At 38.9% G+C, this 14613-nt stretch overlaps 1 protein-coding gene across 1 annotated transcript in view; it reads left to right on the forward strand.

The window, feature by feature from the left end:
* Window positions 1–14613, forward strand: part of GALNT2 (polypeptide N-acetylgalactosaminyltransferase 2) — a 777588-nt gene that overhangs the window by 243571 nt on the left and 519404 nt on the right. Inside the window, exon 6 of the mRNA XM_063443402.1 lies at window positions 840–905. Coding sequence (XP_063299472.1) covers window positions 840–905 — 66 coding nt within the window. The remainder of the gene's footprint in view (window positions 1–839; window positions 906–14613) is intronic.

A 14613-nucleotide genomic window follows, 5' to 3' on the forward strand; every position in this document is an offset into this window, starting at 1 on the left:
GTGGGTTTGTGGTGGTTTTAAGGGAGGTATTGCTGTAAATGGTGTATGTGTTATGATTTTGAATAGTGTGTTCTGCCTGTGGGCATTGTGTACATGCACCACAAACACCCTCTGCACTGCAATATGAAGAAACTCTTCCATCTGTGATAGAGCAGGCAGTGTGTGCTGGGAGGCTACTTTCTGAAGCAGCTCTCACAACTTTGGGCAGATTTTTTTTTTTTTCTTTTTTCTAAACAACAACTACAGCTTATTGCATTTGTTCTAGTGAGTAGAATCATTCCCTTCAGGCTTTTTGCTGTAAACACTGTTTGTTCTTAGAAAATGCAGTGTTTACATTACAGCCTAGTGATAACTCCACTGCTCAGATGGCTGCTAGAGGTGCTTCCTGGGGCACTGCTGCACAGTGAGCATCAGTGTCTCCACACTGCATATAGACACTGAACTTTCTTCACAGAGATGCATTGATTCAATTCATCTTTATGAGGATATGCTGATTGGCCAGGGCTGTGTTTGACTTGTGCTGCCCCTGATTTGCCTCCTTGAGTCTCAGCCAATTCTATGGGGCCTGGTGGATGTCCCATGTTGTTGACATAATCAGGTGTCGGCTACCCACTCTTCCATAGTGCATAAAAGATAATTATTGATAATCTAAAATAGGTACACTTGTTATGTACTATGTACACTTGCCGGGTACCACCTACTTTCTCTTCTTGTTTCTCTCTGGAGGTGGTGGTTGTGTTCAGAAAAAAGCGCAATTTATATAAAAAAATAATCACTGTAAGTGTTTGTTTAGTGTTATCATTTTTTTAAATCTATGTATTATGTTAAATGTTTTACAGCTGAAGATGGAGCTTTACTTGGCAGAATTGAGAAAGTCCGGGTTCTAAGAAATGATCGTCGAGAAGGTATTGTATTTACAGCTATTCTTCCTGTTCATTTTATTTATTCTGCAGTGATTAACCTTTTGGGTGGTAACAAGTTTTGATAAAGCAATAAAAAAAAAAAAAATGGTAGTATGCTGAGAGAGTAATAAAAAGGTTCAATATTATTAAAAATCCCTCATTAGATATATATATATATATATATATATATATATATATATATATATATATATATATATATCAACAAATACCATTTCTTAAAGGGATTCTATAGGATCAAGACAATTAAGCTTAATGAAGCAGTATGCTTGTATTGATCATGCTCTTGCAGTCTAATTGTTAAATATACGGCCATTTAGGAATTAAATCACTTTTGTTTCTGTCCATGCTGTCCTAGCCACACATCCACTGACTGTAAATGACACAGACTGCATGAAAAGAAATGGTTTAATTTTCAATCAAATCTTACTTAACTAACTTCACTTTTAACTCTGTAAATGCTTTTTTTTTTTACAACCTTTATGTTTTTTTTTATACCACGTTAAGACTGGCATACTAGAAATACATATATAATATAATAGGTTGTGTGTGGCTGCTAGCGAAGGAATCTAGCATACCGGTGCAAATCTTGATACATTTATAACAGTGCAAGTGCGGTTACCAATTTTTAGAGATAAAACTGCTAAAACATCAAATGTAGTTTACCCAAGTACGAGAATGAGTAAGGGTATGTATCATTATCTTTGTTCACCCATAGTGTTACACCATACTGGGTATTTGCGTGTTGCTACCCTCATGTGTTCTGGGCCGCAATATCTCCCTTTGACTAGGCAGCCCCATGTTTAATAAGGGATACTTGTGAGTGCCCATACCAGGGGGGTCATAGTTACATAGCTGAATAGAGACTTGCTTCCATCAAGTTCAGCCTTCCTCACATTTGTTTTTTGCTGTTGATCCAAAAGAAGGCAAAAAAAAACAAAACACAGTTTGAAGCACAATTTTGCAACAAGCTAGGAAAAAAATTCCTTCTTGACCCCAGAATGACAGTCAGATTTATCCTTGGATCAAGCAGTCATTACCCTACATTGAAAGATTATATCCTTGAATATTCTGTTTTTGCAAGTAGCTGTTTGAACATCTGTATGGACTATTATAAAACCACTTCTTGAGGCAGAGAATTCCTGATCCTTATTGTTCTTACAGTAAAGAAACCTTTCCTTTGCCTTAGACTAAATCTTCTTTCTTCCAGTTTAAACGCATGGCCTTATGTCCTATGTAAAGTCCGGTTTGTGAATAGATTTCCACACAATGGTTTGTGTTGGCCCCGAATATGTTTGTATAATGTTATCATATCCCCTCTTAGGCGACGTTTTTCTAAAATAAATAGGTTTAAATTTGTTAACCTTTCTTCGTAGCTGATATGTTCCATTCCTATTATCAATTTTGTAGCCCGCCTCTGCACTTTTTCTAGTGCCATAATATCCTTCTTTAGAACAGGTGCCCAAAATTGCACAGCATATTCAATATGTGGTCGTACCAGTGATTTATAAAGAGGCAAAATAATATTCTCGTCCCGAGAATGAATGCCCTTTTCCATGCATGACAATACCTTACTGGCCTTGGCCACTGCTGATTGACATTGCACATTGTTGCATAGTTTGTTGTCTATAACAATCCCCAAGTCCTTTTCGTGTGTTGTTATACCTAATTCGCTTCCATTAAGGGTATACGTTGCTTGTGTATTCTTTAAGTTTAAGTGCATAACTTTGCATTTTTCAACATTAAATTTAATCTGCTATTTGAGTGCCCAGTCCCCCAGTCTATCTAAATCCATCTGCAGCAAAGTAATATCTTGCTCACATTGTATTATTTTACAAAGTTTTGTGTCATCTGCAAACACTGAAACATGACTTTCAATGCTGTCTTCACGATCATTTATAAATATGTTAAATAGAAGGGGTACCAGAACAGACCCCTGAGGGACACCACTTGCCACCTCTGTCCAGCTTGAAAATGTACCATTAATGACAACTCTTTGTAATGTTCTACCCAAGAACAAGCATTTTCATCTAGACCGATTTCCTTGAGTTTGAACACTAATCTGTTGTGTGGAACTGTAACTAAGTAGACTGGTGGTGATCAAGGCCCAAATCAGCACATGAACACCCATAAAGATTCTGTGAGTCTACCCTTGATGGACAGAAAAATAAAAATAAAAAACACCTTTATTGTAGGGTATAAATTCCCCTCAAAAAATAAAGGAAACTTATAACTAACTAGCACATCTAATAAATAAAGGGGGAGATGAACCTGTATCAATATGAGATAGGAGTGGATAATAAAATAGTTCGTAATAACATCCTCGGATCCCTAGAGTGTAACTATGATCTGCATAAGAGGTAGCTGATGTGAAATAATCATAGTATAGAGATCCTATATAGAATGGAGATAGACAGTGTCCCTTATGAATAGAGCCGTTGCTAAGTATATACGATAGGTAAAGGGATACATACAATGAGGCACTTGAGCGTTGAAACCCAATTGTCAACTGTGTCCCAGAGGTACTGAAAACCTATCTGTAAGTAATGGGCTTTAGCAAGGTAGTATCCAGACCATTCTATTTAGAGGGAAAAGAAATTAAACACTAAGGACTTGCTAATCGAGACCGTCTAAAACGTAATGTCAATCAGTATAAGACAATTACGAGAAGTCTATAGATAAAGCCTTAAATCCAGTGTCTATCACGATTCCCCCATTAATGAGACTGTTAATGAGTCGCTTAGAGTGATAGGATTTGGTGTTGCCGTCGTGAAGACAACTGAATCCTGACAAAAATGTCAGTTCTGTACGGGCAGACCCTTTAGATCCTATCTAAAACAAGCTTAGAACAGAAAATACTCTTATTAAATATGCTATTGGCAGAGCAGTGTAGGTATGCGGCAGTACACTGTAATTGGCCAGTAGATGCTGTGAGACAGGTATACAGGGTCTATAAGTCGTACTATCTATCAATATGAACAACTTGTTTAAAGAATTCTGTAGCCTAGTCTCTAAAGCAACCGTCCCTGACGCTGAATACCAGGTTAACTGCTTCTCATACTGTTACACACTGTTGCAGAAATAGCTAAATAAAGAGTAACATTCTGTACTGACTGCTCAAACTTAGAAAAACTCCAATTTGTAGAGAAAACAAAGCTCCTATATGAACCTCCTATATATCTCAAAGATCTCCCCCCACCCAGTGAACACACAAAGTGTTTGGTGAAAAATTAAACTAAAAGCATAACCTAACGCACGTTTCGGCGCTATGCAAGCGCCTTTCTCAAAGGTGAATGTGACACTGGCACTGGCTCTTCTTTTATATCATGTTACCTAGGATTGGTAACCAATCCCTGAATACCTCTCGTTCATGCCTCGCGCGCCAAAATCCAGAATGGGCGGATACTGCCGCTTAGAAACGCCCCTCCACGTCATTTCGGGGGCGTGTTTTGCAAGTGAGTATGTGTATGGAGCATACTCGTATCCCGATGATATGCGCTATGATGATTACTGGAGCTTGTTAACGATAATGGTCAGAGGACGGGTTATGTCCAACATCCCTTGCCGAGACCTTGGGGTACCACAATGTACTTTTTTAGAGAGAAACGGGTGTCGTGTCAGCCCTATGTTAAACTATTTGCAAAGACTGGTACGTCTTATAGCCTTAAAAAATAGGATATTGTTTATAGCCATTCGAAGAGATACAACCTCACCCCCGAAGAAAATCTAAAAGGGGAGAAGAAGAAAGGGAAGGATCTTTTAGGGAGCCAACATTAAGTCTATATACTATTACTTATATGCTCCCATTTAATCCTTCATTATCAAATAAATGGAGTAAAACACTGCCACTATTATGTCTGGTCTTTATAAGCTATACAGTGCATGTAACGTTTGTAGGTAAACCATAGAGTCAGTGTCATAACGAAGTGTCACATTAAGTGTTAGTCTATGTAGATGTTTATATCCTTAATACATTTCTGGTGTAGGTTTAGAAAATTGCGTCCCAGGTAGACTGTCTCTTATATATACATATTTACATATTTACAATTATGGAATTCCTTAACCAATGAAAGGGGTGAATGTAAACCCTTCATTGAGTCCTTTAGGCGATAGGGTGTCTAGTTTGTGGATCCAGTAACATTCCCTTCTTTTGAGGGTCTGGTCTAGGTCTCCACCTCTCTTGCCCATCTGGATCTTCTCGATGCCCGCAAATTTAATGCAGCGGGGTGTATCACTATGTTGGGACCTAATGTGTCTTGCGACTGGTGTGTCTCTGTGTGATGTAACTGAATGGACATGTTCCATAATTCGTTTTTTAAAAGGACGTATGGTTTTTCCAACATACTTTAAACCACACTTACACGTTAATAGATATACTATACCAGATGTATTGCAGTTAAAAAACTGCTTTATGGGGAATGTAGTGGTATCTGCCGAGTCTGTAATTGTCTTAGATCCTTTGGCAATAAAAATGCATGCTACACATCTCCCACACTGGTATGTACCTTGTACCGTAATCCAGTTTTTTGATGTAGTCTTAGACATAGACAGGTGACTGGGTACTAATATATCTTTTATATTCTTCCCTCTTCTGGCTGTGACCGATACTCTAGAGGAAATGGCATCCTTCAGGTGAGGGTCTTGTGTCAGTAATGGCCAGAATCGATTTAGAATACTTTTCGCTTCCTCCCAGCCTGCGTCATAGTTGGCTATACATCTGATTTGTTTGTCCGTGTCTGGTTTGTTGTTTTGTAACAGGGTCTCCCGGTCACTATCAAGTGCCCTTTGGTATGCTTGTTTCAGGCATCTGATTGGGTATCCTCTTTCTCTAAACCTTTGTCTTAGTTCTTTTGCTTTTGTCTTGAAATCCTCAGTCGATGAGCAATTCCTTCTAAGCCTCAAATATTGCCCTACTGGGATACCCCTTTTGAGGGGGACTGGGTGGTAACTCTCCCACCTCAACATGTTGTTTGTTGACGTGGGCTTACGGAAGAGGGTAGTCTTAATCTCAAGGGTTTTCGTTATAGTGAGGGTGCAGTCTAGGAAATTAAGTGCTTGATTGCCAAATTCCATGGTGAATTTCAAATTTAGATTATTCACGTTCAGGGATGTTACAAACTCCTCGAAGACTTCCCTGGTGCCTGTCCATATCACTAAGATATCATCTATGTACCGTTTCCATACATAGATGAAATCTGTGTATCGTTAATTTTGTTCCGAGAAGACCACCTTACTTTCCCACCACCCCAGGTGCAGGTTGGCATAAGCTGGGGCACAAGATGTCCCCATAGCGGTCCCCTGCACCTGGTGGTAGTACTTGTTTTTGAATAAAAAGAAGTTATGGGTAAGGATGAATCGTAGTAACTTTAGCACAAACTTTGTATGGGTATCGTGATCCGGGCCTCTTTTTTCCAAAAAATGACCAACATGGTCAAGCCCACTTTCATGGGGGATAGAAGAATATAGAGCTTCAACATCTAAGCTGCAGAGTACCGACCCTCTAGGTACCTTTAATGATCTCAAGCACTTCAATGTGTCCTTTGTATCTTTTAGGTATGAAGGTAAAGTTTCCACGTACGGTCGTAATATCCTATCCACATATATGCTTCCCTTGCTAGTAAAGTTATTGGACCCTGAGACTATGGGTCTGGCTGTCAGTGTTTCATACTGTTTATGGATCTTTGGGAGGCCATAGAATGTGGAAATTGTCGGGTATTTTATAAAGATACTACAGTACTCTTCTTTAGTCAGGATACTGTCATCGTATGCTTGGTCTAGGAGCAGTTTGTACTCCCTTTGGTACTTTGTTGATGGATCATTGGTAAGTATACTATAAGTCTTGTCATCAAAGAGCATGCTCTCTATCGTTTGTATATAGTGTACTCTGTTCATTATTACGATGTTGCCACCTTTGTCCGCCGGTTTGATGATGATCCCATCATTTTCCTTTAGGCTGCAGAGTGCTTTCCATTCTGCTTTGGACAAATTACCCTTAGGTTTCATAGTAAGCATATCCGTATTAATCATTTTTATCATGTTGGTGGTAGATTCCACAAACATGTCGATGTTTTTAAACTCTCTTAGGTTGGGGGTGAATTTGCTCTTAGGTCGCAGGTTTGTATATGGAGTAGTTATTGTCGTATTATCGTTCTCCTCTAAAAGGGTAACTAATTCCTGTAGGCATTGGTATTCTCTTAGGTTGAAACCCAATTCTTTGGCCTTTTTTTCATCTTTTATTTTAAAGAATTTATGTAGTGCCAGTCTTCTGCCAAACAGGTTGACATCTTTAATCCATTCAAAATGGTTAAATGGAGGAATCGGAACAAAGGGTAATCCTTTCATCAAGACACCTATTTGCGTGTCAGTAAGTATGGTATCTGACAAATTAACTACTCGCATATCTTTATTCAGTATCTCCTGCGTGCCCTGCCTCTGTTCCTGGTTTGTCTGTAGTTCTGTGTTTCCCCTTCTCGAGGGGACTGTCCTAAAAAAGTCACTCCCTTTTTTAGTATTCCTTTGCTACCCTGTTGGTTCCGATTATTACTGGTGGTGGGTGTTTGTTCACTGTCTGTGTCTGACGTTTCATATTCAGACGTCTCATAATGATCTGAGTCCATCCTCATTGTTTTTTTGAAACGTCTATACACATTGCCTTTCCTGTAGTCATCATTGTCCCTCACGTATTTTCCGTGTTTACGACTTTTAACATTGTTTTGATACTTGTTCAGATTTTGTTGTAATTTCTGTTCTTGTGCAGCAAAAGAGGGATCATCTTTACAGCTTTGTATATCCTCTATTGCTGTCTTCACTTTTTCATTAACAGTTTTAAGCCTCTCTGCTTCAAATCTTTGCAAGATATCCATGAATTTTTTGGAGCAGGTATCCGCTGCTTCCTCCCATTCTTTTTGTAAGGCTGGGTCATTCATTTCAACATTTGGTGTTGTCTGGACCCTTAGCCATACTTGGATTTGTTTTGGAAATATGTCACGGTCGTGTCTTATAAGAGATGACACATTAAATGGTATTGAAACCTCTATAAATTAGAACAAGTAAATGGTAAGTGGTGAGATACCCGACAAGCGGGATCTATGATGTGTCCACAGAATCTTAGATAGGGGGTAACCCTTGAATATATATTAACTAAGTAGACTGGTGGTGATCAAGGCCCAAATCAGCACATGAACACCCATAAAGATTCTTGTTCTAATTTATAGAGGTTTCCTTTCCCAATTGAAAGAACCTAATCAATGGTGCACAGACATAGAATCTGTATTCTCTGATAAAGACGTAACATACCTACCAGAACACGACAATATAAATTCCAAGTTTAGGAGTCTATCAAACATGTGTAAGCAACAGATTAGGCTGGGATGGGAAGTAACCTCTCTACAAAAGTATCAGAGTAAATCGATGATACCAAGGGGGTTAAGGGTCCAGACAACACCAAATGTTGAAATGAATGACCCAGCCTTACAAAAAGAATGGGAGGAAGCAGCGGATACCTGCTCCAAAAAATTCATGGATATCTTGCAAAGATTTGAAGCAGAGAGGCTTAAAACTGTTAATGAAAAAGTGAAGACAGCAATAGAGGATATACAAAGCTGTAAAGATGATCCCTCTTTTGCTGCACAAGAACAGAAATTACAACAAAATCTGAACAAGTATCAAAACAATGTTAAAAGTCGTAAACACGGAAAATACGTGAGGGACAATGATGACTACAGGAAAGGCAATGTGTATAGACGTTTCAAAAAAACAATGAGGATGGACTCAGATCATTATGAGACGTCTGAATATGAAACGTCAGACACAGACAGTGAACAAACACCCACCACCAGTAATAATCGGAACCAACAGGGTAGCAAAGGAATACTAAAAAAGGGAGTGACTTTTTTAGGACAGTCCCCTCGAGAAGGGGAAACACAGAACTACAGACAAACCAGGAACAGAGGCAGGGCACGCAGGAGATACTGAATAAAGATATGCGAGTAGTTAATTTGTCAGATACCATACTTACTGACACGCAAATAGGTGTCTTGATGAAAGGATTACCCTTTGTTCCGATTCCTCCATTTAACCATTTTGAATGGATTAAAGATGTCAACCTGTTTGGCAGAAGACTGGCACTACATAAATTCTTTAAAATAAAAGATGAAAAAAAGGCCAAAGAATTGGGTTTCAACCTAAGAGAATACCAATGCCTACAGGAATTAGTTACCCTTTTAGAGGAGAACGATAATACGACAATAACTACTCCATATACAAACCTGCGACCTAAGAGCAAATTCACCCCCAACCTAAGAGAGTTTAAAAACATCGACATGTTTGTGGAATCTACCACCAACATGATAAAAATGATTAATACGGATATGCTTACTATGAAACCTAAGGGTAATTTGTCCAAAGCAGAATGGAAAGCACTCTGCAGCCTAAAGGAAAATGATGGGATCATCATCAAACCGGCGGACAAAGGTGGCAACATCGTAATAATGAACAGAGTACACTATATACAAACGATAGAGAGCATGCTCTTTGATGACAAGACTTATAGTATACTTACCAATGATCCATCAACAAAGTACCAAAGGGAGTACAAACTGCTCCTAGACCAAGCATACGATGACAGTATCCTGACTAAAGAAGAGTACTGTAGTATCTTTATAAAATACCCGACAATTTCCACATTCTATGGCCTCCCAAAGATCCATAAACAGTATGAAACACTGACAGCCAGACCCATAGTCTCAGGGTCCAATAACTTTACTAGCAAGGGAAGCATATATGTGGATAGGATATTACGACCGTACGTGGAAACTTTACCTTCATACCTAAAAGATACAAAGGACACATTGAAGTGCTTGAGATCATTAAAGGTACCTAGAGGGTCGGTACTCTGCAGCTTAGATGTTGAAGCTCTATATTCTTCTATCCCCCATGAAAGTGGGCTTGACCATGTTGGTCATTTTTTGGAAAAAAGAGGCCCGGATCACGATACCCATACAAAGTTTGTGCTAAAGTTACTACGATTCATCCTTACCCATAACTTCTTTTTATTCAAAAACAAGTACTACCACCAGGTGCAGGGGACCGCTATGGGGACATCTTGTGCCCCAGCTTATGCCAACCTGCACCTGGGGTGGTGGGAAAGTAAGGTGGTCTTCTCGGAACAAAATTAACGATACACAGATTTCATCTATGTATGGAAACGGTACATAGATGATATCTTAGTGATATGGACAGGCACCAGGGAAGTCTTCGAGGAGTTTGTAACATCCCTGAACGTGAATAATCTAAATTTGAAATTCACCATGGAATTTGGCAATCAAGCACTTAATTTCCTAGACTGCACCCTCACTATAACGAAAACCCTTGAGATTAAGACTACCCTCTTCCGTAAGCCCACGTCAACAAACAACATGTTGAGGTGGGAGAGTTACCACCCAGTCCCCCTCAAAAGGGGTATCCCAGTAGGGCAATATTTGAGGCTTAGAAGGAATTGCTCATCGACTGAGGATTTCAAGACAAAAGCAAAAGAACTAAGACAAAGGTTTAGAGAAAGAGGATACCCAATCAGATGCCTGAAACAAGCATACCAAAGGGCACTTGATAGTGACCGGGAGACCCTGTTACAAAACAACAAACCAGACACGGACAAACAAATCAGATGTATAGCCAACTATGACGCAGGCTGGGAGGAAGCGAAAAGTATTCTAAATCGATTCTGGCCATTACTGACACAAGACCCTCACCTGAAGGATGCCATTTCCTCTAGAGTATCGGTCACAGCCAGAAGAGGGAAGAATATAAAAGATATATTAGTACCCAGTCACCTGTCTATGTCTAAGACTACATCAAAAAACTGGATTACGGTACAAGGTACATACCAGTGTGGGAGATGTGTAGCATGCATTTTTATTGCCAAAGGATCTAAGACAATTACAGACTCGGCAGATACCACTACATTCCCCATAAAGCAGTTTTTTAACTGCAATACATCTGGTATAGTATATCTATTAACGTGTAAGTGTGGTTTAAAGTATGTTGGAAAAACCATACGTCCTTTTAAAAAACGAATTATGGAACATGTCCATTCAGTTACATCACACAGAGACACACCAGTCGCAAGACACATTAGGTCCCAACATAGTGATACACCCCGCTGCATTAAATTTGCGGGCATCGAGAAGATCCAGATGGGCAAGAGAGGTGGAGACCTAGACCAGACCCTCAAAAGAAGGGAATGTTACTGGATCCACAAACTAGACACCCTATCGCCTAAAGGACTCAATGAAGGGTTTACATTCACCCCTTTCATTGGTTAAGGAATTCCATAATTGTAAATATGTAAATATGTATATATAAGAGACAGTCTACCTGGGACGCAATTTTCTAAACCTACACCAGAAATGTATTAAGGATATAAACATCTACATAGACTAACACTTAATGTGACACTTCGTTATGACACTGACTCTATGGTTTACCTACAAACGTTACATGCACTGTATAGCTTATAAAGACCAGACATAATAGTGGCAGTGTTTTACTCCATTTATTTGATAATGAAGGATTAAATGGGAGCATATAAGTAATAGTATATAGACTTAATGTTGGCTCCCTAAAAGATCCTTCCCTTTCTTCTTCTCCCCTTTTAGATTTTCTTCGGGGGTGAGGTTGTATCTCTTCGAATGGCTATAAACAATATCCTATTTTTTAAGGCTATAAGACGTACCAGTCTTTGCAAATAGTTTAACATAGGGCTGACACGACACCCGTTTCTCTCTAAAAAAGTACATTGTGGTACCCCAAGGTCTCGGCAAGGGATGTTGGACATAACCCGTCCTCTGACCATTATCGTTAACAAGCTCCAGTAATCATCATAGCGCATATCATCGGGATACGAGTATGCTCCATACACATACTCACTTGCAAAACACGCCCCCGAAATGACGTGGAGGGGCGTTTCTAAGCGGCAGTATCCGCCCATTCTGGATTTTGGCGCGCGAGGCATGAACGAGAGGTATTCAGGGATTGGTTACCAATCCTAGGTAACATGATATAAAAGAAGAGCCAGTGCCAGTGTCACATTCACCTTTGAGAAAGGCGCTTGCATAGCGCCGAAACGTGCGTTAGGTTATGCTTTTAGTTTAATTTTTCACCAAACACTTTGTGTGTTCACTGGGTGGGGGGAGATCTTTGAGATATATAGGAGGTTCATATAGGAGCTTTGTTTTCTCTACAAATTGGAGTTTTTCTAAGTTTGAGCAGTCAGTACAGAATGTTACTCTTTATTTAGCTATTTCTGCAACAGTGTGTAACAGTATGAGAAGCAGTTAACCTGGTATTCAGCGTCAGGGACGGTTGCTTTAGAGACTAGGCTACAGAATTCTTTAAACAAGTTGTTCATATTGATAGATAGTACGACTTATAGACCCTGTATACCTGTCTCACAGCATCTACTGGCCAATTACAGTGTACTGCCGCATACCTACACTGCTCTGCCAATAGCATATTTAATAAGAGTATTTTCTGTTCTAAGCTTGTTTTAGATAGGATCTAAAGGGTCTGCCCGTACAGAACTGACATTTTTGTCAGGATTCAGTTGTCTTCACGACGGCAACACCAAATCCTATCACTCTAAGCGACTCATTAACAGTCTCATTAATGGGGGAATCGTGATAGACACTGGATTTAAGGCTTTATCTATAGACTTCTCGTAATTGTCTTATACTGATTGACATTACGTTTTAGACGGTCTCGATTAGCAAGTCCTTAGTGTTTAATTTCTTTTCCCTCTAAATAGAATGGTCTGGATACTACCTTGCTAAAGCCCATTACTTACAGATAGGTTTTCAGTACCTCTGGGACACAGTTGACAATTGGGTTTCAACGCTCAAGTGCCTCATTGTATGTATCCCTTTACCTATCGTATATACTTAGCAACGGCTCTATTCATAAGGGACACTGTCTATCTCCATTCTATATAGGATCTCTATACTATGATTATTTCACATCAGCTACCTCTTATGCAGATCATAGTTACACTCTAGGGATCCGAGGATGTTATTACGAACTATTTTATTATCCACTCCTATCTCATATTGATACAGGTTCATCTCCCCCTTTATTTATTAGATGTGCTAGTTAGTTATAAGTTTCCTTTATTTTTTGAGGGGAATTTATACCCTACAATAAAGGTGTTTTTTATTTTTATTTTTCTGTCCATCAAGGGTAGACTCACAGAATCTTTATGGGTGTTCATGTGCTGATTTGGGCCTTGATCACCACCAGTCTACTTAGTTAATATATATTCAAGGGTTACCCCCTATCTAAGATTCTGTGGACACATCATAGATCCCGCTTGTCGGGTATCTCACCACTTACCATTTTGTGTGGAACTGTATCAAATGTCTTGGCAAAATCCAAATAGATCACATCCACTGCAACACCCCGATCTATACTTCTACTTACTTCTTCGTAGAATGCAATCAAGTTAGTTTGACATGACCTGTGCTTCATAAAACCGTGCTGGTTTTTGCTTATAACCATGTTCTTCTCAAGGAATTATTGAATATTATCCCTTAATATCCTTTCAAATATTTTCCCAGCTACGGAAGTTAAGCTCATGTTGGGGATAAAATCAGCCCGGGCCCTTTGTGGATGATGGCTATTTGCCAACTCATTCAGAGCTCTGGAAATTGGAAATGAATAGCAGAGACGTGTTAAATAACCAATTCAAATTCCTTTATTACGCAAGTTATATTTGTACCCCATTTTCATAGCAGGATGGGAGGGGGAAAAATGAGCATATGGGCGTGACAATGACATTGTTTTTCACAAGTTATGAACAGCTGTTTCTAGTTATTCTACGTTATATAACGCGTGCATATTTGATAAAAATCAGATGTTTACAGATACCGAAATCTTGGACAATTAACAAGAACATTTCAAAATCAGTACTTTTCCTGTTACTAGGATTTTAGATAAATTGTATCTCCGAGAATCGGAGATACAATTCCAATTTTATTCTTGGTTCAAATTAACCCTTATATGAACAGCTAGTATAGATAGTGAAGTGGATATTCGTGTCTACAGCTCACAGGTCTATAATTTCCAGGCAAGGATTTTGAACCCTTTTTGAATATGGGAACCACATCTGCTTTCCTCCGGAACACTTCCTGAAAGAAAATAATCTTGGAAGATTAAAAACAGAGGTTCACTTATTTCTACATTTAGTTCCTTAAGTACACGTGGATGGATACCGTCAGGCCCTGGAGCTTTGTTTATATTAACTTTCTTTAGTTGCTGCAGCACCTTGTCTTGAGTTAACCAATTACAATTATTCTGCGAGTTTTTAGTAGCAATCATTTGCACATCTATTGCCATGGGTTCTTCCTTAATATATACGGAGGAGAAATAGTTTTCCTGGTCTTCATTAACTAACACCCCCGTTTCAGTTTTTAGTGTACCTACACTTTCATTTTTGGGTTTTTTAGAATTTATGTACTTAAAAAAAATGCTTTGGGGTTGGTTTTGCTCTTTAGCTATCATTTTTTTCATTTTGAAGTTTAGCAAGTCTAATTGCCTTTTTGCACGCATTATTTGCTTCCTTATATCTTTTATAAGATGCATCTGATTTGTCCGATTTAAATGCTTTAAATGCCCTTTTTTTTAATTTTAATCTCTTGTTTAC

Source organism: Pelobates fuscus, chromosome 2 (assembly GCF_036172605.1).
Source record: "Pelobates fuscus isolate aPelFus1 chromosome 2, aPelFus1.pri, whole genome shotgun sequence".
Classification (NCBI taxonomy): domain Eukaryota; kingdom Metazoa; phylum Chordata; class Amphibia; order Anura; family Pelobatidae; genus Pelobates; species Pelobates fuscus.